General features: G+C 27.6%; 6 protein-coding genes across 6 annotated transcripts; all 6 read right to left on the reverse strand.

Moving 5' to 3' along the window:
- Positions 1-1,075: 1,075 nt before the first annotated feature.
- Positions 1,076-2,117, reverse strand: OCT59_005961 (uncharacterized protein; the record flags this gene model as incomplete). The annotated part of the gene is made up of 2 exons (XM_025331693.2): positions 1,076-1,778; positions 1,870-2,117. 2 exons carry the CDS (start codon positions 2,115-2,117, stop codon positions 1,076-1,078), a joined length of 951 nt encoding a protein of 316 aa, XP_025183858.1.
- A 1,822-nt stretch (positions 2,118-3,939) lies between these two features.
- Positions 3,940-5,110, reverse strand: OCT59_005962 (uncharacterized protein; the record flags this gene model as incomplete). Its single annotated transcript, XM_066140955.1, has 5 exons — positions 3,940-3,952; positions 4,024-4,159; positions 4,442-4,784; positions 4,856-4,992; positions 5,068-5,110. The coding sequence occupies 5 exons, from the start codon at positions 5,108-5,110 to the stop codon at positions 3,940-3,942; spliced, it is 672 nt and encodes a 223-aa protein (XP_065997793.1).
- Positions 5,111-6,002: 892 nt separating this feature from the next.
- Positions 6,003-6,758, reverse strand: OCT59_005963 (uncharacterized protein; the record flags this gene model as incomplete). The annotated part of the gene is made up of 3 exons (XM_066140956.1): positions 6,003-6,142; positions 6,352-6,685; positions 6,750-6,758. 3 exons carry the CDS (start codon positions 6,756-6,758, stop codon positions 6,003-6,005), a joined length of 483 nt encoding a protein of 160 aa, XP_065997794.1.
- Positions 6,759-8,085: 1,327 nt separating this feature from the next.
- Positions 8,086-9,308, reverse strand: OCT59_005964 (uncharacterized protein; the record flags this gene model as incomplete). Its single annotated transcript, XM_025331691.2, has 2 exons — positions 8,086-9,214; positions 9,298-9,308. 2 exons carry the CDS (start codon positions 9,306-9,308, stop codon positions 8,086-8,088), a joined length of 1,140 nt encoding a protein of 379 aa, XP_025183854.2.
- A 3,223-nt stretch (positions 9,309-12,531) lies between these two features.
- OCT59_005965 (uncharacterized protein) lies at positions 12,532-14,117 on the reverse strand (the record flags this gene model as incomplete). Its single annotated transcript, XM_066140958.1, has 2 exons — positions 12,532-13,771; positions 13,864-14,117. 2 exons carry the CDS (start codon positions 14,115-14,117, stop codon positions 12,532-12,534), a joined length of 1,494 nt encoding a protein of 497 aa, XP_065997795.1.
- A 4,459-nt stretch (positions 14,118-18,576) lies between these two features.
- OCT59_005966 (uncharacterized protein) lies at positions 18,577-18,816 on the reverse strand (the record flags this gene model as incomplete). The annotated part of the gene is made up of 1 exon (XM_066140959.1): positions 18,577-18,816. The coding sequence occupies one exon, from the start codon at positions 18,814-18,816 to the stop codon at positions 18,577-18,579; it is 240 nt and encodes a 79-aa protein (XP_065997796.1).
- Between the last annotated feature and the right edge of the window lie 6,272 nt (positions 18,817-25,088).

A 25,088-nucleotide genomic window follows, 5' to 3' on the forward strand; every position in this document is an offset into this window, starting at 1 on the left:
CTATATCATTAGGACCATTTTACAAATTAACATTAAAGAAATGTTTAAAACTTAGAGATAATATAGCTTCTGCTAGGATTAACCATATATATCTGTTGCATGATTAAAAATTCATTCTATATACTTATTATTTTATATTAGTAAAATTACATAGTAAAATTATACTTCGATAAGCGTTAATAAAAACTTTATATTTCCAAATTGAAGCTTAATTCTGGCCGGAATTTTGCGTAGTGAATTAATTCCAGTCAAAAATTATTGCCGGCTAGCATTAAGTTTTTACTGTAATGGATAAAGATTTTTAGACTGGTTCCAAGCTAGTGACATAATGTCGACTACCAATGAAGAATTCTGATGAAACAAGGTTATCATCTAAAATCTTGACGTTGGTAACTTTTATAAAATATAACCTTTAAATTCGTGTTACTTACTTTTCAATGAAAGGTATAAAAGTAAATTTTAGTATAATAAATAACGCAATATAGTATAGAATGTGATTAGTGTTCTTGAAATAAAGATTGTAATATTTGTGGAATATTTGTACTAGTTCGAATAGGTCTTTTAGTTAACTGAAAATTTAATGAAAAAAACTAGCAGAAATTACCAACGACACAGAGATTGAATTTGAGAAATGCTAACTATCTGATAATTGTTCAATAAATTAATAATAAATTATGGATCATTATAGTACAAAATTTTCAGGAATTATTTCTTACAATACATAATTTTTTGGGAATTTTTTTTTTTTCTAATGATTAATCTTGTTGCAATGCAACAGGCTACAACTAGTATTTACCTCTTACAATTTTTGCATTAAATAACTTCATACAATATGTCGTACATGCTTTGACCAAAATAGCTTTACTATATTATACAATTTCGGTTTCATATTTTAGTATTTCTACTGTTACAATGGAAAATAACATTTGCTAAGTGATAAATATAAGGTATTGATATTTGTAATAATAATTATCTTAACCTCTCATTATATACACATTAATATTTTTTAACTCCCAAACATAAAAATAATATATATAAATATTTACATCTGTTGTTAATCAGCGTTCAGTAAATGTTATTCCTCAATTTCAGTAATTTCATTAATTTGATTTTGATTCCTAGTTTTAAAATTCTGGATTCTTATTAAATGATGACTTTTAGGAAAGGAAGGTTGATATTTGATATTCATATTTATTTTTAATAAAGGTTGTTTAACTAAATAATATTCCATAATATCATCATAAATACCAATTGGAATAATTGCTTCATAAGGTCGAACATTATCATAAAAATCATCAGAAGTAATATTAGTAAATTTAATAAGGGGAATAAAAATACTTAATGTATTTTTTAAATATCCATAATCTTCTTTAGTTAAATTATTTTTATTCTCTAATTCAGGTGTTTTTTTGATACCCCATTTAATTAAAGAATTCCAAATAATCAATTCTTTATCATATAAATGAATTTTTTTAAGTAAATGAAAAAGAATGTACTTATCAAGTAATAGAAAATCACTTGAATTAAAGAGTATTAAAGGATTTCTACAAATGAAACTAATACAATAATCTTGTAATTTCTTAAAATTAGGTAAATTAAATATTATATTTAAAATAAGAACAAAATTTTGTTGAATCCATGATTCTTGTTTATCGATTAAGTAGTATTGTACATATTTGACTAATTCTTCAAGAAACAAGTCATCACATGCGATCAATAGATCAAAATTATTTTCACCTGATTGATTCTCAATATTAAATTTGCCCGTATAAAAATATCTTCAAATATATATATATATGTACAGTATATAAAAAAAATGTTAAAACAAAATTTTATAAAAAATTACTTATCAAATTAGAAAAAACATACTTTAAAATAATTTCAAAAACGGTAGGAGTAATGTTTGGTTTATTTATTGTCAATATATTATATTTTTGAATTATATCATTTGAAATTATATATTTAAAATGTTGAGAATGTGCTCTTAATATATTTGTATGAGCATAAAATTCTTTTGTATCCTCATTTTCTCCAACTTTAATAATAACATTATAATTGTCAGCATTTAGCAATGAAGAAATATCTTCAAAAAAATCTGAATGAAATTTCAAAATCATTCTTATTGAAAATAAAAATAAAAATATAAATAAGTTTTTAAAAAAAAAATATGAATGAAATAGAACAGGTAAAATAATAAAAATAATTATAATATTTTTTTTTTGCCACGATGATTAATAATGCAAGATGACGCTGGTATTTAATTCTTTAAACAAAAATTAAAAAATGATCTTCAATCATATGACTGACCAGAATAACGAAAATGTCAGCCAGATTACTAAGAAGGTAATAAATTCAGCCGACATTAACCAACAACCAAATCATCATATGATTCATTCTAATTTTGGTTAGAAATTTTCTTTCTAGAATACAAATTTGGGAAAATTCGGATTATCGGAATTTTGTTACCATGAGATTACCGAAATTACCAAATATGGGTTAACAATAAGTCCATAAAAGCATAAAAGCTTTACATTTGGTCAAGAATAAAGATCGACTGTTAAAATTCACGCTCAACCATTTTATTTAAGAAAAATATTAAATCTTTTTAAAAAATGAATATTGATTTTCATTCTACCTTTTTAGGAAACTTTTCTTCAATGTTAAATAATTCTGATGATTATGATATTATTATAAAAGTTGGAAAATATCAAAATATTAAAGAATTTAAAGCACATTCAAATATTTTACGTGCTCGTTCTCAATATTTTAAATATGCAATTTTGAAAGAATCTATTACAAAAGAGGATGGTATGATAATATTAAATAAACCAAATATCACTCCAAATACTTTTAAGATGATTTTAGAGTAAGTTATTATTATAATTTAATATTTATTAAATAAAGTCTTGGTTAACTTACAATTTCTCTTTTTTTTTTTAAAAAAAAAAGATATATTTATATCGGTGAAATTAATTTGACAAATCAAGCAGGCAAAGATATTCTTGATCTTTTAATTACATCTGATGATTTACTCTTTGATGAATTATTTTATAGTGTTCAAAATTATTTAATTGAAAAAAAATCAACTTGGATTTTACAAAATTTACTTATTGTTCTTCTTACTATATCTAAACTTGAAAAATACAAAAAGTTACAAAATCATTGCATCAAATCCATTTTTGTGGGAACTAGACCATTTATTACTTCAAAGGATTTTCTATTATTAGATAAAGAAATGCTTTATTATATACTTAAAGAATATGAATTACGTGCTTTTAATATTGAAGAATCAGTTGTTTGGGAATCTTTGATTAAATGGGGTATTAACCAATTACCTGAATTAGAAAATATATCTAATCTAAATGATTGGACTGATAAAAATTATGAGGATTTAAAGAATATATTAAGTAAATTTATTCCCCTTATTAAATTTTTAGAAATTAATTCTAAAGACTTTTATCATAAAGTTCGACCTTACAAATTCATCATTCCAAATGATATTTATGAAGAAATTACGGAATATTACTTAGTTGAATGGCCTAAACTATATAGTTATATTCAAGGTCTTCGAGACAGAGAAAATCTAAATCTATATATACCCTACAAACCCAGGAAGCCAAGTCAGTGGCACAGCTGAGCCACGGATTTTTTGTTTTTGTTTATGTGTATTACCTGTATCACCTGTTTAATTTATGAGTCGATACTACTATTTGTGTAACTTATTTTATATATACGATAATAATAGTGAATTAGTGATCGTATTAAAATTTTTTTAACACTAAATAAAATAAAAACTTATTTTTGTCTTTGATAGTTTCATTCCTGTTTCAGAATTTAGTTTAAAAGGATAAGACTTTAACGTTTATTAAAATTTTTGTTTGAAAAATTAAACGCGTTGCAAATAAAACTCAAGATTCCAAATGTAAAGAAAGTAAGTTATTAAATCTGTGTACTGTAACAAGTAAAAATTACGTTAGATTAGCTAAAAGTAATTTTTCTCTACTGTACAAATTAAATTATTACCTTTCTTTAAGTGCATTTTCGATAATATCATTATCGTCCTTTCTTCTTTTAACATTTAACTTATTTTTTCCCAAAACATTTGTAGGTCTTTTCCCACGAATTTTATTTGGTATCCCAGAAGAATTTTCCTTGTTTTCTTGGTTTTATTTGTTCTGTGTGATCTTGTAAATGGATGTGGTGTAATTTTTAGTTTATTACGATCTAAAAACTTTAACAAAAATTTTATTAATAATATATTTAGGTAATTACAAAAAATGAATAAAATTTTCTTACTTCTTTCATTTGAAACTCTGCTTGCTTTTTTATTTCAATTCCATTGTCTGTATTTGGTATATTTTGTATTCTTTGTATAATTATTTTTAAATCTTCCAGTTCTTCACATAAAAGTTGATTAGGATTAGCGTTTGAATTTAATGACTTTGATCCGGAGTTTCTTCATGAAATTGATTAGCAGTATTTGAATTTAAGGTATATTGATCTTGCATCATGTTGTTATTTTGATAAAATGCTATCCTTTCAGAATCTAATGATAGATTCCATATTTCTAACCCTCCAAGAACACTAGCCGCTGCACGAATATGTTTACACAAAAGAGGACTGGTCTTGACAGTTACATCACATAAATATACCTCATATACTTTGGACGAATTTGATTGACTTTTAACAATACAATATCCATTCATTGGATCTATAATGTCAATCATATTATTTTCTGCAATTTCACATGCTTTAAGTTCACGAGATTTAATTTCATTAAATTTCTATCAAAAATAAAAAAATAATAAATAAAAATTAATATTAGAACAAATTATTTAAAACAATAAATACTTACTTTTTCATTAAAAATTTGCTGATTAATTTGAGTGTAAAATCGAATAGTAAAAAAATCAGGGCATTGATTTATCAAAATATTTATTAGCGTGTCTATCCTTTTTTTTTCTTTCCATGCAAAAATTTCCACTTTAATGTCTAGGAATTAAATAATTAATTTAGTAAATTATATAATTAAGAAGATAATATTACATTTATAATTACTATACTCACAGAAAAAAAATCTTTCTATTAAATTATTTGTCTCATTAACCATCCAACCTGTAGCAAATTTTGGTTTATAAATACTTGCCCAAAGTTGTTGTCATGACTGCCATTCTTTTTTATAGTAAGAAAGTAATTTTGTTAAGTTGTTAGTAGTTAAAATCCATTTAATAAAATCTTGTTCTAATTGATTAAATCCTTCAATAGTAATAACTAATTTAAGCTTTCTAACAAAAGCAATAACTGTTGGTCGTACATCTAAGGAAATTCTACGACACCATCTAAAAATTAAATTAAAAATTATTAATTAATTATTATTTTGTATTCAAAACAATTATAATATACAACCTTTCCCATGCTTACATGTAATGGAAAAAACAAAGAAACATAAGAACTTTTTGTTCTTTATAAAAGATGTTAATAGCTAGAATTTCAGTATCACTTTTATCAATTATAAAAACTTTTTGTGAAAAAGCTATACTGTAATATGAAGTACCTCAAAAAATTTTGTAATAGGTTCATGACTTTCCCAACTAGTAATCATAAAAGCTAATGGTATTCCATGACCTCCTTCATCTCCTATGATAATGCTATATAAAAGCCATCTATATTGATTAGTTGAACCAGTAGCATCTAAACAGCACATATCCCAATTTATTTTCTCACAAGAATTGCGCATTTCTTGTGTTTGAATATGGATTACAGTTTGCAGATTTATAATATCCTTTTTCTTTTGAATCTTTATAACAAAGGCATTGTTGCTGTTGCCAAAATAAAATGGAATTATTTGGTGATAAATTTTCTACATTAAATGGTGATTGCTTTGATTCCAAACAGGACAAGTTTTTTAGTAAAAGTTCAGTAGAAATTTTATCATTAGCATCCAAATAAGAATTACGCCTAAATTTTTGAATAATATTTTCTATACATTTTTCTGATAAATGTCATGCTGAATTCAAAAATCCTTTAGGTTTAGCAGGAGGTTTTAAAGCTTCAATGGATATTAATTCTGGATGCAACCAAAATCTCATAATTTCTTCAATACTGTGTCCCATTTCAACGAGTAAAGAACCCATTGAATAATCTGTGGATTAGTTTTTAGTGTAGAAGAATGTGTTTTGCATTCATCTAAATGCTGATTTTTAAAATAAACATGTACACTTCCAGGCTTCCTTGTTATAGTATTAAAATATTGCACTGCATATAATGCTCTTGGACATAATAACTTATTACTATCTTTTGTCTAAATTCCTTTTCTTGGCTGATTTCTTTTTCTATCTCTATCTTTTTCACATTGCATCAAAAATAATTCTTGTTGGGATAAAGCTTGAGCATTAATCTGTTCACTATTATTTTTACTTTTAGATTTTCCAGCACATATACATACCCACATAGCTCGATGAAAGATGGAATTACTTCTCAACTTAGCATTTGATTTAAGAAACCATGTTGAAGGGTCAGATTTTATAAAATATAAATTTTCTGTGTCTATACTACTACCAGGTTGGTCATAATTAAGTGAAAATGGAAGAATTTCTTGTTGTAAAAGACTCTCAACACATTTTATAGCACTGTTCCAGTTTGAATAAATTTCAACTTCTGATACATTAAAATTTTCAGAGTTCTCCTAAAAAGAGATTTTTTTAAAAATATACATATTAAACGAAAAAATTATATAGTAATATTCATACCAAATTCATTGATAAAATTCAAAATTTTTAAAAAATAACACTTTGAAATTTTTTGAAAAAATTTGTTAGAAAAAAATACTTTAAAATTTTTTAAAAAAAAAATTATTAAAAAAAAACGCGTCTTGAAGTGTTTCATACAAGTTACACAAATAGTAGTATCGACTCATAAATTAAACAGGTGATACAGGTAGGATTTGTAAGGGTTACCAATCCAAATAGCTGAGATCGAAAACAGCACGTTATTGCATAAATATTATACAATAAGTATATACACATGTGTATTATTAAATTTAAAAACAAAAAATTTTAAAAGCAAGAAATCAATATTTTTTATACTTTAAAGTATGAAAATTTAATTTTTTAATATTTTATAAGTGCGAGAAGCAAAAAAATTTTGCAATTAAAATTTTTCTAAGATAAATGTTACGCAAAAAAGAAAATGAGTGAATTTCTAATCTGACGTATCCAATCTGTTATAAAACGGTTGATGGATGATCATTCAGATTGGCGGAGAGTAATCCGTATAAAATTATATGATTATAGATTATCAAAGTTACATCTCTTTTCTTAACAATGTCACAAAAAGAAATGACAATGGGGCCGGTCAAACCACATTCTAAGTATTTACACTCATTGAAGCAATAAATAGAATAGATTCAAGTTTCAGTGCAAGTTTTAGCGAAAATATGGGACGAAATTGAGAAGGGTAATAAAATGATACATTTTATTTTCCATTATTTAATTTCTCGTATATTTTATATAAATAAAATAATGTTGCCAAAACTTTTTTTTTTGTTTAAATTGTTTATTACGTTTTATTTTCAACTTTGAATAAATTTTTTTTTAAATTATAATGAGATTTCTATAGGATGGATAGGATGGATCCATTAAAGATTGGTTAAATTTTCAGATTCGAATTACTATCTGGATTCAGCTGGATTCAGCTGAAGCGCCACGGCAGATGATGCTTGATGATGATGATCAGTGTTTAGAAATATGATAATAAGATTTATCAAATTAGTAATTTAATGCAACATCATAAATAAATTATAAAACGAAAATTGAAAATAAACTTTTTGTTTTATTATGGTTAGTTACATAAACGTTAAATCAATAAAAATAAATGAAAAAAAGAATGAAAGAATAAAAATGAAAAAAAAATTATAACAAATTGTTATCCAATTAAAAAGAATAATTCACAATATCTATTTTATACATATATAAGGTTCATAAAAATTTATCCATTATAGCTAACGAAATCTTTAACAAAAAATACGCAGTACGCACTTATGCCAATCCTTAGGATAAGTCATATAATAAAAAACCGGGTTCAATCCTAGAATATTAACCGTTCAAGAGATGCACTAATTATTGTAAATATTTCAATTTCTTCAATTACATTGCCTAAATAAAAATTATTAGTGCATAAATCTTGTTCTTGTCCAAACAATGCATCCCAACAAAAATTAAAACCGGTAATATCACCATCGTATATAGTCTTGGAAGAATTTAGGTTACGACTAATTTTCATATATCGAGTATCCTCATTATTCTCAAATGAAAAAATGAAATTACCATAATAGTTACCATAAAACATTGGAGAGTTTTCAGTTGAAGTGCATCTATTAGAACTATATCCGCCAAAAATTTTTTTAGATTGTTTAACTTTAATTAAAACTAAAGTTTTCTTGTTATCATTCCATTCATTTTTAAACGATTCATTATCTATCCCATCACGACTACCACGATAAATAAGATTAAACTTATATAGTAAATCCTTTTTAGTGCGTAAAGTTTCAGCATCCTTCTCATCAATCCAATTAACTATTATATTTGCAAGTTTTGGTTTGATAATCTTTGATTTGATTCGAGGCACAGTAATATTACTATACAATTTAGGTTGTTCGATGAAGTAATATGCTATAACTTCTTCATAAATATCATTTGGAATAACATATTTGTAAGGTCGAACTTTATGATAAAAATCCTCAGAAGTAATTTTTGTAAACTTAATAAAGGGAATAAAATCTTCTAACATATTCTTTAAACTTTCATAATTTTTGTTATTATATTCATGATTATTTTTAGACATCTGTTTGATACCCCATTCGATCAAAGAATCCCAAGCAACTATTTCTTGAATATGAAAGTTTTCAAGCTCGAATAGACGATAAAGTGAATCTTTATTTAATGAGAGAAAGTTTTTTGAAATAATAAAATTTCCAACATTTGCACAAATGATATCAAAACAAACCCATTGTAATTCCTTACAACTTACAAGATTATATATACTATTAAGAACTAAAACATAATTATTTTTAATCCAAGCTTCTCGTTTATTAATTAAATAATCTTGAAGGTGTTCAAATAATTCTTCAAAAAGCATTTCATCAGATGCGACTAAAAGTTCAAGAATGTCTTCACTTTTTTGTTCTGTCAGATCAAGTTCACCTGTGTATATATATCTAAAAAAAAAAATAGAAATGTTAGAATTTTATGAATAAAAAAAATTTATTTAAGTCATAAATTTAATAAAATATATCTTTACTTTAGAATCATCTCAAGAACTGTCGGAGTTATATTTGGTTTATTAAAAATGATCATATTATTCTTTTTTGTAATCCAATTAGTTGAAAGTGCACTTTTAAAATAGGTAGAACGAGCGCCCAAAATAACTGAATGTGCACGAAATTCTTTTATATTTTGATTTTCACCAACTTGAATAATAACATTAAAATCATTAGAATCATTTAATATTTTGGAAAGGTCTTTTGAAAGATTAGAATGAAATATTAAAGCCATATTTTTTTTAAAAAAAAAAAAAAAATTTTTTTTTTGACAATTAATAAGTACCCGAAGGAAATTACCAAATGAAAGAACTATTTAGTTTAAATAATTTGAATTCTGGTGAAATTATACTAAATATAGCTAAGTTTAATTGTTTAACGTGATATCTTGCATTTGTATGACAAAATGACTATCACAATAATACACGTGACGTCGTGATAACGTCTATGATCAATATTCAAAATAACTAGTGATAATAATGCAATTTATCAATTCGTATTAATTCTTGGATTGTAAGATTCCATAATTATTGGAAATTACAAATGATGTAATAGCTAGAAAATTAAGGTGCTAACTATTTTATTAAGTTTGATCAATCATTATTTAGTCATTAGAAATATTAATAATGATCATTGTCTGAAGCAGGGCGGAGAACATTTTACGTTCAGCACAAGACTATTCGTCTGTCCAAACACGTGATCAATGATCTACGTAACAACCGTAACGTATCCATTTTTTTTTATTTTTACGAGGACGCAGTTTCAGTACTATCTACATGCAACTATATAACTATAATTACTTGAATGGTAAGGGGAAACTTCGAAAGCCATGGGGCTGCGATATTATACTAAAAATGAAACTGTACTAAGCCAATTGAAGGCAGAATCTTGTTCAATCTAAATGCTTAAACAATTCTATATTATTAATATTTTCGTGTAATATTGTGATTCTGTTCCCAACCTTTAAAAGTTTTTCCAAATCGTCTTCTTCGCCTTCACAAGGGAGAAAAATTGATCTGAAGAAAAGAATCTAAAGAATCTGGAAGTTAGGAGTTTTTTTCAAATTTTTTTTGTAGGGTTTATTAGGATGGGAAAATATGCGGTTTATATTTTTATATATTTCTTGATAATAAAGATTAATAAAATAATTTCATATAGAATTTAAAAATATTATCTTGTCATTATTTATGTATAATATCTGCTATAAAATAATTATAATTTTAAAAATTTTAAAAGACTCCAAATTATACCAAACAATACATTAATTAAGATATTGCAATTTTTCAGAATTCTTTCACGTTCTGCATTCGCTTGAAATTTAATAATTTATTTAACATATAAAAAAAATAAAATAAATACATATACAATTTAGATCATTAAAATATAAAACCCTGCTTAAAAAAGCATCTCAATTACTTAATAATAACATCCGGAAATGGTAACCTTGAAAATGTCAGATTGTACATTTTGAATAACTGATAATAATATAATATGTTTCATGTACTGTACATAGTAATTTTTGTTGTTTAAATACATTGAATTGATTTTAATATAATATTTATGTTGCAAAACTATTCAGTTTAAACTCGTGTGATATTACTACGTTTATAAATGCCCGCATCTGAAAAAATAAGATAATTTATGACGCAATAATTATAAAATTGGCAAATAAAATAAAAATTGAAATTACAAAAATTGAAATTTTCTTATCTTAAAAATTCATTGGTAATATTTTATGAATTATATACACTTTAAAGTAATTTCTTTATTAGACACTTTTCCCATTATTTCATTTTGTATTCACATTCTAATAGGCCATCCATCCATATTGCTGAATATAACTGAATGCAGTGGAATTATTTCTGCCTATTTCTTTAGTATCATTAAACTAGTTATATGGTATATATTCAACTATTATATTATCAAATCTATTATTTTTAATAGCATTACTTGAATTAATTTATTAATTTTTTTGTTTTCACTGGTCCAATTTTTAAAAATTATGTCTTAAATTATCTATTTGGCATGGATTGTACTATTTAGACCGGCTAATTATATATAAATTACCACGGTATTTACATACAAATCATATTTGGATGACACGATTTTGAATTAAAATTTAAAAAATTATTTAACAATTACGCAATTTTATGTGATAGTACAGATAAATTCAACTGACGCCAATAATCTGTAATTTTCGTAAGAGGTTGATAAATGAATATTAATTCATTGTTTATGTTGACTATATAGGATAAATTATACGTTAATATAGGACCCCGAAATATACATAAAAGGGTCAGGTCAGAGTTTGCGTATAATGAGCCAAAAAAATCATGTAGATCATTCCTTTTATGGATAATCCCAGTAAAAATAATATTTCCTAATTTAGATAATGGCTGAAATTATCGTAATTCCGGCCCTGAAAGAATGCGTATTTTGGACCACTTCTGGACCTGACCTCTACATATATATTTCGGGGTCCTGTTAATATGATGAGTTAGAATATAGATATACTATGAATCTTATTATATAATATAATTGAACAGTAATTTATACTATTTAAATTCACGAAAAAATATTCTTTGATGAATAGTGAATTTTAATCGAAATATAAACTATGCCATTATTTTGGCAAATTTGTTTAAGTTGATGGTCAATTTACCATTTGATAAAATTTAAATTATTCATAAATTCAAAGAAATTCATCGAATTAAGCTAACAACTAACGGTAACGAAATCAGTTTTACGAGAATAGCGAAATTAATTGACAATCATGCTCAGTAAAGTTGGCCAAAATCATTATAATGCAGGCTGACATTAATTTACTAACAATTATTAAGATCATAAAAGATGATGTAAAATTACTGAATATGTATGATATTCTTTTGTATATTTTTTGTCTTTAGACTTGAATAAGCATTATATTCAATTGCAATGTTAAAAATTAAGGAAATGAAAAAGAGTTATTAAGAGTAAAGTAAAGGTAGGAAAATACAAGTTAACAATGAATAAGTTGCTTAAATATACACCTTAGGTTCATTGTTAAATTAACTTTGAATTTAAATGACGTAATTAAACCAATCTTTTACTTCATTAAATTATATTATCGGCTAGATTAAACTCAAAAATGTTACTCCTCTAAAAATATCAATGAATTCATTATCTTTATTTTGTTATTTAAAATAATACATAGTAAATATTGAAGAAGTATAAAATTATTGTTTAGTTACAATGAATGTTTCGATTTCTTCAATCTCATAAATTAAATCTGTATTTAAATTATTTTCGTAACTTCTACTATAATTTTTAGCATATAAACATTGATTATGATACATAAACAACGAATCAAAACCAAAACCAAATCCAGTACCATGATAATCGTATATAGCCTTATCATAATTTCTCACACGACTTATTTTCATATTTTGAGTATCTTTATCGTTTTTAAATGAAAAAATAAAATTATCCGATGAATAATAATACTTTGAATTATTGAAACCATTAAGACTTGGAACATTATCTCCAATCGAATTAAACCCAATAGAACTATATCCACCAAATATTTGATTTGTATGTTTAACTTTAATTAAAACCAAACTTTCCATTTGACCTTTACATTTATTTTTAAATATTTCATGATTAATACCATCAATACTACCACGATAAATAAGATTAAATTTGTAACGTAAAATCCAGAAATCTTCTTTAACAATCCATTTGATAATTATTTTTGCGAGTTTTGGGTTGATAATTTTTGAATCAAATTTTCCTATTCTAGGTGGTAATGTGTTTACTTTTGGAAAGGTACCTTTATTATAAAATTCTTCAATTTCTTCATAAACTTGATTAGGAATAATACCCTTATATGGTTTGACTTTAATATTAAAATCATCGAAAGTTATATCTACAAATCGAATGAGAAGAATAAATTGATTTAATATTTCCTTTAATGCTTCATAATCTTCATTGTTCCATTTGCTTATATCGCACTTCTCACTTCCCGAAACAGGAGTTTGCTCAATACCCCATTTAATTAAGTGATGCAAAGTTACATAGCAATTCTTATTTCCTGAACCAGAAGTCTGTTCAATACCCCATTTAATTAAGCGTTCCCAAATGACAACTTCTTTAATTCGTAAGTCATCTCTTTCAAGTACTCTATAAATAATATCTTTATCTAGTGAAAGAAATTCGTTTGAAGTAATAAATGAGTGTGCATCTTCGCAAATAATTTCAATACAATAATCTTGTAATTTCTTGCAATCACTGATTTTAAACGCGATATGCAAAACAAGAAAAAAATTTTCCAGAATCCATTCAACTTGTTTTCCAATTAAATAATCTTGAACATAATTAAATAACTCTCCAATGAGTAATTCATCCGATGCGATTAGTAATTCAAGAATATCTTTACCAGATTTTCCAGTTAGATCAAGTTCACCAATGTAAATATATCTAATTATATTATTATTACATTTTTTTTTAATTAATAAATTATTTAATTTAATTTGATAAGAATAATTAAAAAAATGAAAAATTATTCATACCTTAAAATTAAGTCAAAAACATTTGGTGTAATGTTTGCTTTGTTAAACATGATCATATCATTTTTCTTTGTGATCCAATTAGATGAAAGTGCACTTTTGAAATAAGGAGAACGAGCACGTAAAATTACTGAATGAGCACGAAATTCTTTTGTATTTTCGTTTTCTCCAACGTTAATAATAACATCATAATCATCAGCATCATTTAAAATTAAGGAAAAATCTTTCGAAAGATTGGGATAAAAAAATGAAGTCATTTTAAGAAAAAAAAAAATGATAAGAGGTACAAATAAATAAATATGTAATAAATATTGACGATCAATGACTTCATGCATACGTGACCTGCATAAAATGTCACCCCGTGTCACACCCACCGTTTTCATTTTTTCAAAATTTTGTGGTGAAAAAAATTTTTTCATGCCCCCTTAAACATCACTGGTCACGTGGGATGAAATTTTACTTAGAAATCTTGGGGTGATACTGGGGTAAATGGACGCCATTTTTCTCGAATTTTTCATGTAGACGAGTAGAAGATATATAATAATTATTGTTTACTTTATGATTATCATAGATTATAATATAAAAGCATCATAAAAAAACAGACAACTACCATAAAAAAGAATTTTTTTTTAAAATAAAAAAAAATACCGTATATTGCAGGCCACAGCCGGGAATCTTGCAAATTTTGGGCGTTTCCAGAGGTATATTACATACTGTAAGTGGGTACTATACATAGGAGGGTAGACAGGGTACAGAATTTTTAAAATACCCGGGTACTTATATTCGGGTATTGTGGATAATCACTATAATGTAATCTCTCGTTAAGAATATCTAAATGCATCCTATTTCACATATCTTGATACTTTTTAGGATATTTTGCACAAAATTACTTATCTAAATACTCCTATTAATACATAAAAATGTCTTGTTTGATTTACGTGTCTTCATTTTATGTGTCTTTTTTTTCTTTCTGCTAAAAGTAAAATGGTAGTTATTGGCAACAAGAGAAATAACACACAATTGTTTGCCACAAAAGAAATAAAGACAATGAAACGTAAGGGAAAAATTAGAAAACAATAATAGAAATGTACGTGGAACTGCCAAAAGATTTAATATTCAGCTCAAACAACTGCGTGATTAGAAAAATAAAAAAGGAACTTTGTTAATGACTACTCCTCATATGGCTAAACTCCATCTGGGTACACCTTCTAAATATCCAAATTAGAAGTGTATGGATAAGTGAAAAAGGAGCCAATGCATGGAAATGTTGTTACGTAACTCGAAAATTAAGCCATTTCCTTATCCAAAAGTCCAGAATTATTAGCAAATAATCTGGGTATTGCTGGGTTCAAATTATCTAGTAAGTGGTTTGATGAAGATATGACTAGAAGCAGGTTTGGTTAACGGTTCTATGGGCACTATCCGGGAAATAGTGTTCGAAGAAGGTCAGGGTCCTCCACCCTTCCCAATGTGGTCCTAATAGAATTTGATAATTATACTGGTCCCGCTATTGCATAAAAGGCTTATCCCGATTCCACCCATTAGACATACCTGGGTTGCAAAAAGTGGCACTTGTTCGCGCATGCAAATCCCTATTAGTTTTACTTGTGATATCACTGTACATAAGAGTCAGGGGCTAACACTATAATAGAACTTGGGAGAAAGGAATATGCCGCTGGTCTCCCATTTGTGGCAATTTTCAGGGTCCGTGCTCTTAATGATGTACTTTTTGACTTCAACGCATTAAAAACTGTAAGAGGTTGCAAGAGAGGTTGTCTGAAGAAAAGCGATTAATTTCAATGATTAAATCTTTAATAAAATAGTTTAATATGTAATTTTAAACTATTTGTGATAATAAATAAAATTTAGTTAAGAACTGTTTATCAATAAAAAACTTTAACAATTGAGTTTGACAATGAAGATAATATTTACAAATCGTTGCAAAATATAATAACACCAATAAGTTTCACTTCGGAAAAACATGCAGCGTGATGTTGTAACACCTGAGCCCATAGAGAATTATGTTTGCCACCTCAGGTATTAACAAAATGACTCTTTATTAATAATATAAATAAATACAATAATATGCTTGGTTTAATAACATTAAATAACAAAATAAATAATTCATAACAAAATTCGTCTAGTTTTCTCTCTCTGTCCTTTCCAAAAGGTGATCTTCACGCCCTTTTATGTTTGTTTTTGTGTAACTAAATTCATAATTTCGATTCATGGATTTAAATTATTAAAGTATTTCCATTGTTTTAAAGTATTTCCATTATCTTAATTTTGTATCCATTTGATCATCATGAACTCCTGAATTATGATTTATAATATTAACGTAGTGATCAACAAATTATTCACTTGACATCTCAGATCACTTGATTTCATTCAATTTAGTATCTTTCGGATCTTCATTTATCCTTAAATCTCGTGACTAATAGTTTATGGTCATCACGGACCAATTATCCTTGATTCTCATGATTAATAGTTTAACGACTTTTCGGTCCAATTAAAAAATAAAAATAAGTTAAAATTTTTATACACTAAGACTAAATGTAATACTGCGCCTTACAATTAATAAATTTACTAGGTATACTACGGCATTACAACTATCCCCCGCATAAAAATTTAATGCCCACATTAAATTTATTCTAAGAATCGAACTCGTGTCTCGAAGTGGTAGGTGCGAATTATACCACTAAATCAAGCATGCATTGTCACTTGACTCAGCTGCGTTTTAAATATTCCTTTTTGCTGCGTCTACATCTGCGGTTTATCATGTGTTTGTTAAGTCTACGGTTTTCCTGTACCGGATTTCACTTCGGTCTTTCTTAGGAGATTTTCATTAGTTTTTCCTATTTTCGAAAATTATTTTTATGTCATGTGATTTTATTTCACATGATTATAAATTATCTTTATTTTTCTAAGTCCATTGATGATAGTTATCATTTACTCATCGGTGTATGGTAAGTCTTTAATAATTCTCCATTTACAGGTATCTTCTTGATGACACCTTTAATATTTTTAATTCTATAAGCTCCATTCGGTAGTATTTCATGAATGTAAAATGGTCCCAACCATTTTGATTCTAATTTTCCCGATAGTTGTTGTGCTTTGGCTTTATCATAGAGTAGTATTTTATCTCCAATTCCAAAGGTGTGTTCTTTGATTATTTTTCTGTCATGATACTCTTTTTGTTTTGTTTGAGATTTCAGTATTTGTTCTTTGGCTTCATGTCAGATTTTTGGTAGTTCTTCTAATAATCCAACTATTCTATCACTTAGGTTAATTTCTTTGATATTTTCATCCATTATTGTCCGTACATTTCTTCCGTATGTTAAATAAAATGGTCGAATTTTTGTTGAACTATGCTTTTTATTTCGGTAAGCAAATAATATGGGTGCTATCCTTTGATCCCAATCATCTTTGGTTGATAATTTTGCTAATGCTTGACCTAACGTTCGGTTGAATCTTTCAACAAGTCCGTTTGTCTCTGGATGATAACTTGTAGAAAAATTCCATTTAATTTTGAATTTTTCCATTAATTCCTTAATCATTTCATTATTGAAATGACTTCCTCTATCACTCAATATTTTCATTGGACATCCATGTCTACAAATGATGTCTTCATAAATAAATTTTGATACTTCTTTGGCAGTTGCTTCTTTTACTGCTTTGGCTTCTGGCCATTTTGTAAAATAATCCATTGCTACTATGATGTATTTATTACCATTTGTTGTTGTGTTCAATGGTCCAACAAAGTCAATCCCGATTTGATACCATGGTTCTACTACTTTAATTGGGTGTAATTCATTTTTCCCTTGTGGTTTTCCTCTTCTTTGACATTCATCACATGTCCTTACATATCTTTCAACATCATTCAGCATATTTTCCCAATAATATTTATCTTTTAAATTATCATAAGTACTTTTGATTCCCATATGTGCCGATAATTCATGACTGTGAGCTAAATATAGTGCTCCCATCTTTTCAAAGTCTTCTATTATTCTTATGTTTTTACCATTTTTCTCAATATGCTTTTTACCATCAGTTACTCTGATGTTATCCTTAATCTCAACATTTTTAACCTCTATTGGTGGTTTATCTCCATCTAATTCTATTACTTTATTATATACTCTTTCCCAATCTGTGTCATTATTCGATATTTTAATATTAGCATATCTTTCTCCTTCGTAAATATCTTGACATTCTTTAAATGATTTCACCATCTCCATATATCTTTCTTCATCTAATAATGGATATGATGTTTTATGTCCTTGATCCTTTTTCGAATGTTCTCTACCTTTGTAATTTTCCCAACATTTTTCATTTTCTAAAAATATCACTATTGATTCATCAATTATCCTTTTGTTCCTAAATACTTCCTTTTCTAATAGGTGGTTCTCATATCTTGTTATGTATCCTCTGTCGAATGATGGTGTTTGTTGATAAAAGTACTCACTATAGGGACTTTTATCTAATATTAACCAATCCTCATTATCATGTTCTTCCATTCTCCTGTTGATTTGTTCGACAACTTCCTTCCTGAATTCCCATTCTATACCTTTCTTTGGTATTTTATACTTATCATTGTCCTCTCTTCTCCTTTTAAAGGTGTTAAACCTCACACTTTGTCCTACTTTTTCAAATTCTTTTATAAGTTTATTTACAATGAATGTTTTTCCAGTACCATCAACTCCACATATGATTATTATTTTAGGTCCCATTTTTACATAATTCTGATAATTTTAGCTTGTTTACTTTACTTAATATCACCTCTATTTGTAATATTTCCTCTTGAGTTTCCAATATTAATGGTCTTTCTTCACTATCTTCAAAATTTTTGGCTTTGAATTTATAGTTATAATTTATCCTGTTTAATTCCTTTGTTATACCTTCTAAATTTTCGATTATATCCTTTATTTTATGATTTGTATTTCTTACCACTTGTTCCATTTTTATTTTTGGAAAGTAACTCTTTTACCCATCTATTTATATTATTCTTGATAAGGCATCTGCATTTTTATTTTCTTTTCCTGGTCTATGGGTTATTTCAAAATCATACTGTTCCAATTCCATGACCCATCTTGATCTCTTTCCTTTTGGTACTTTTGCAGTCATTAATCCCTTCAAAGCTGCATGGTCTGTTACTACCTCAAATTTTCTATTGATCAAGTATTTATGGAAATGTTGTATTCCCCATACAATTGCATAACATTCTTGTTCGGTTATTGGCCATCTTTGTTCTGTCCTGTTTAAACTTTTACTGGCATATTCTATTACATATTCTTGACCTTTATCATCTTTTTGAGCTAACACTGCCCCTAATCCTATTCCTGAAGCATCTGTAATTAATATAAATTTCCTTAACCAATCTGGTTGTCTTAACACCGGTTCTTCGGTTAATTTCCTTTTTAATATTTCTAATGCTTCATGTTGTTTGATGCCCCATTCAAACTTTTCATCTTTTCTCAATAAAGATGTTATTGGTTTTACTATTTTTGAAAAATCTTTAATAAATTTTCTATAATACGTACATAACCCTAATATTGACCTTACACCTTTTATATTTATAGGTGCTGTTAATTTTTGTATCTTTTCAACCTTTCCTGGACTTGGTTTTAATCCATTCTTACCAACTACATGTCCTAAAAATTCTATTTCTGTTTTCCCAAATATACATTTCTTTAACTTTAGTATTAAACTGGCTTCCTTTAATTTTTCTAACACTAACTTTATGTGTTTTAGGTAATCTTCGAAATTTTCCGAATATATCATTATATCATCAATGTATACTATCACAAATTCATTTAGGTACTCCTTTAATACTTTATCCATTAACCTTTGAAAACTTGCAGGTGCATTTGTTAACCCAAATGGCATGACATTATATTCATATAATCCTGCCGAGCATATGAATGCTGTTTTCTCAATATCTTCCTCAGCCATTTCTATCTGATTAAACCCTGATGCTAAATCTAGACTGGTAAACCATTTTCCTGAACTTATCCTTTCTAATTGTTCATCAATCCTCGGTAATGGATATGCATCTGTTATTGTAACTTTATTTAATTTTCTATAATCGATGCAAAATCTATAATTTCCTGACTTTTTCCCTGCTAAAGTCACTGGTGAAGACCATGGACTTCTAGATTCTCTAATTTTTCCCAATTTTAACATCTCGTCAACCTCTTTTCTGATGAATTTACCTTTTTCATCATTTTCTTTGTACCTCTTTTGGGCTATTGGTTCAGTACCCCCTTTTAATCTGATTTCATGTTTTACTAGGTTTGTCCTATTATATTTTTCACCATCGTACTCAAATATATCCTTATATTTTTCTACTAATACTTTTAATTTACCTTTTTGTTCATTGGTTATGTCCCCTACTTTAAATTTTTCAGTAAATTTTTCATGGTCACTTTTGTGCTTCTTTATCGTCTCTTCAGTATCATTCTGACCAAGACTTATACTTTAAAATTTTCATCTTCCTGACCTTCATGGTCATCTTCATATATGTTATACAATTCATCCTGGTATAATTCTTCTAATATTTCCTCTTCATCAAATGTTTCTTCAAACCCTTTAATGGTCCTTTGTGTGTATCTTACTGGTATATCCATAGTTTCATCATTCATTCTAATTATTATTGTTTTATCTGTGTAATCTATATTTGCTTTGAACATATCTAATACTCCATTTCCTAACACAATTTCGTTTTTTCCTGAATCAATTACTTCAACCTTAATGGGTATTTCCTTATCCCCAAATTGTATGTATATTGTCGTGGTACCCCTAGATGCTAATTTATCCTCATTTATCATCACACATCTTACTGTACTCGGTTCCTCAATTTTTAGGTCCATTTCATCCATTATCTGACTAGTTATTACATTTACTGCTGCTCCTGTATCAAACATTACGTCCTTTAATTCTTGGTTTATTATTAATTTACCCCTTAATGCAGTTAAATGTTCTGCTTCAATGTTGTTCATTGATTCTTGTAGTAAATCTGTTTGTGGATACCTTCTCATTCCTTCATAATATATTTTCCTTTGCTCTGGACTCATGTTTATAATTTGTGAAAAGGTTGCATTTGCTCTGGTATTTTTCAGATCCTCTATTATGTTATATTCTGGTATGTTCCTCTGAAATGCGCTTGTCCTATGGATACCTTCAACACGTTCATTTTTACATTGTTTTGCATAGTGACCTCTTTGTCCACAATTTCCACATGTATTATTATTTCTCCTTGCTTCTTGTGCTTTCCTCAGACTTTCATCAGTGAATCCTCTTTTTGGTAATGCTGTTGCCCTTTCCTCTTGGCTTGCATATTTATTATTCCTTCTTCGTGTTTGTTCTTGGTCAATTTCCATATCTACATCTCGATTACTTGACCTATTCTTTATGTTACTTCTCGTTTGTCTTTCACCAATATAAAAATCTTGATCAACATGGTTAAATGTTACATCATTATCTTGGTAATACGGGTCATCATAACTATATCCTTGGTCATAATTATCCTGATAATCCTGACTATCATAATCATATTGGTCATATTGGTCATTATAATTATCATATTCCACTACATTGAATCCTCGATTATTGTTTTGGTAGTTTGGTGGTCTGTTATAGTTATTTGGTCTTCCATTATAGTTATTTGATCTTCTATTATAATTTTGATTATTTGGTCTTCCATAGTTTCTTTGACCATTATTTACCCTACATTCATTTGCATAATGTCCTGGTTGTTTACAATTATAACATGCTCGAGGTGGTGGTCCTTGTCTATTATTATTGTTTGGTGGTCTCTTTTGCCCTCCAAGTTGATTTACTAGTTTTACCTCTAATTTTTTAAACATGTCGGCAAGGTCATCCTCATAATTTTTCTCCAATGGTTTTTCAAATATATTCTTTGGTTTGTCATCTTGTATATCGATTCCTTTTCTTTGGGTACTAACTGATATACCACGTGTCTTTCTTATTAATTCATTAGTAGCTTCCTCTTCTCTTCTTGCTGTATTCACTGCATCATTTAAGTTTGCTGGGTTTTGTCTTCTGACTTGATATCCCAATGTTGGTGTTAATCCTTCGATATAATTATCCACTTGTAATTCATCATCTAATGCATGGCCTCTGGTAGCTATCCTTAATATTTGTCTAAACCTTATCGTATATGCCTCAACATTTTCATTTACTCCTTGTGTTATTTTCCTTAATTCTAACATTTTCCTTTTTCTAACATCTTCCCTGGTAAATCTTTGTTTAATCCTATGTTTTAAATCATTATCATTATCGTTATCTTGCCAATTTACCAAATGACCATTGTTTGCTTCCTTCTTTTCATTATACCATTGTGCTGCTGCACCTTTCAAACAGGTAGCTGCCATTGCTGCTTGTCTAGCTCCATTTACTCCTGCTGCTTTTCCTATAGCAGTAAATGCTGTTTCAAATTGTCTTACCCAATCGTTTATGTCTTCTTCTTCCCTTCCATAAAATTGTGGCATACTAATTATTCCTCCAGCTACATTTCCTGCATCCTCAATTGCATTTGCTAATGGGTTGGCTGCGACTAATCCAGCCCAATTACCTCCTATATCATGTCCCGTTGCTGCTAGTAAAGCCGCTCTAAAATCTTCCCTTACTTCAGCTCTTGTTGCTCCCATAATTATTGGTACTATTGGTGGGATTGGTGGTATCGGTGGTGTTAAAGGTGTTTCAAATAAATTTTCTATATTATAATCAGATATTTCACTTTTATCCTCAGAGTTTGATTCTGAACTTTCACTTGAGTCAAAACCAGGTCTATTTATAATGTTTTCTTCATAAGGTTCTTCAAAATTTTCATTGTTATCAGTATCATTTGGATTTAAAATTTCTCCGTCTTTTCCAGATCCATCTGATTTTTCATTATCAGATTCATTTCCACTACTTTCACTATCCTCAATTCCAGCTTGCTGTTTTAGAAATTTATCTAATATTCGCCTTAAATTTTTCTCCATTTCATTTTTATTTCCTTGGAATATTTCAATAAATTCTTGATCCAATATTTCTCCATCAGTATATCCCATACTGATTAACCTCAATAACTCTCCATTAGTTATTTCTATTTTATTATTATCACATACTTGTTTCAATCTTTTAACCCTGATATCAATTTCATTTTCGTCATTTTCACAATCCCTACACTTGGTTTTTCCTTCGTCAAATTTATTGTTTATCCATCTTATTTCACATTCATCACAAAATGTGGTATTTTCATTTGTCCATTCATATAATTTTATCTTTAATTCTTTATCATCTGAATCAATTTCTTGAAAATATTTTTCCATGAATTCCATCGTTAATATTATGCTATTGCTTATCCTTAACTCCTTTATTCTCCTTGTCTCTAAAATATCTAGTTCATATCCTAATTTTTCTAAATCATCTTTTAATTCTAATACCTCGGTTAACTCACACTTTCTACATTGTTGTGAATCTTCCATCATATCAGGTAATTTTTTGTTTCCACAATCCTTACATGTTAATGTTTCTCTTACTAACCATTCATTTATCTCATCTTTCAATTTTTCATCACTTAGTCCCATTAATTCGAAAAATGTACCTAAAAAGTCCTCTGTTAATATCAATTCTATCCTTATCCTTAGGTCCCACATTCTTTGTATATCTTTGTCGGTGAACCTTCCACCCATTTCTTCAATTTTTCTTTTTAATGATTCCACTGTCCATTCGACATCATCCTCTATTTTTATTTCATAATGTATACTACCATCACTGTCCTCTAATTCATAACTTTCAGGACTAGCACTTTCTGGGTCTTCAGGTTCCCTTGTAAATTGTTTGGTGTCAATAAATCTTTGTAACACTTTCCGTATCAATCTTTCCCATTCTTGTTGTTTTGATTCTCCCTCTCTTAATGGGTTCCTGTAAACAATTGTACTTGTTAAATCTATTACTTTTCTCATATTTTTAGTTATGTTTTCTTCCATGTATAATAATTTCCTGAATATCACTATCGTTTCTGGTGTCGCATGGATTGCTTCCACCCCAAATTCTAATATTGAACCGTACCATTCCCAAAATTTTTGAAATCTGTTTTCAACATCCCAATCTTCCAAAATATATCCATGTTCCATTATTTCTGGACATCCAATTAACCGGTCAAATACTTCATTTTCTAAATTTCCTTCAATACAATCCCTTACAATTACTACAATTATTATCCTTAAACCTTTTTCCTTCATTTTTGGTTGTTGTCTGTACCTTATTGATTCAATTATTCTATCTACTATATTCCTACATTTTCCCTTATGTATTGTATCCTCCCTTTCTCTATTGTCCATACTTAATAAATTCAATAATTCTTTATGTGTTACATTATTGTACATTAGTATTGTATCCTCGAATTTAAACAAAGCATCCCAAAATTTCTTGAATGCCGCTGATACATCTCTTTCTATTGGGTTACATATTTCACATGCTAAACATTCCTCTGGTTCTATCACTCCTAGGTCATGTTCTTGTTTATGGTTTATATATTCAGCGTTCCAAACATGGTACCATTCCATTTTTAATAAAATTCTCTAAAAATTTTCACGTCTTTTACTTTTTATCCTTCTTTTATATTTTATTTGACCTATACTGGGCTTGCCTTTACCTCATTTGTTCATTACTGAGTATGGTAGTTTACAGGTTTGTACAAATAAATTTATATTCCATAAAATTTTCCAACCTAAGGTTGAAGTGTGAATCCATATTTGATTTGTCCGATTATTTGTTGTATTTCCAAGACTGATGTATCTTTCCTCGGTGTCAACAATTCATTTAATAAGTGGGAGATTCAAATCTCCCTCTTTCATATGCTCCTACTACGCCTCTAATTCTATTATATCCTAAAATTTACTGTGCTTTGATAATCTTTAATTAATAATCTCGACACCTGTATTGACATTTTATATAATTTTACTACGCTACAAAATCTCTTATCATTTATATCCTTATTAATTTTTAATAACTTTCCTTGAATATATTTGTCCAGCAAACATTATTTTAATTTTTGTTAACGTTAATCATGATTCTTCTTGGGTACCCTCACACAGAATTGTTTTTGGAAGTTCACACAGAACTATTCTCAATTGATCACACAGAATACCTCAATTGAGTTCACACAGAAAAAGCTCACACAGAACTATTCTCAATTGATCACACAGAAAACCTCAATTGAG

This window comes from Rhizophagus irregularis, chromosome 14 (genome assembly GCF_026210795.1).
Source record: "Rhizophagus irregularis chromosome 14, complete sequence".
NCBI lineage: Eukaryota > Fungi > Glomeromycota > Glomeromycetes > Glomerales > Glomeraceae > Rhizophagus > Rhizophagus irregularis.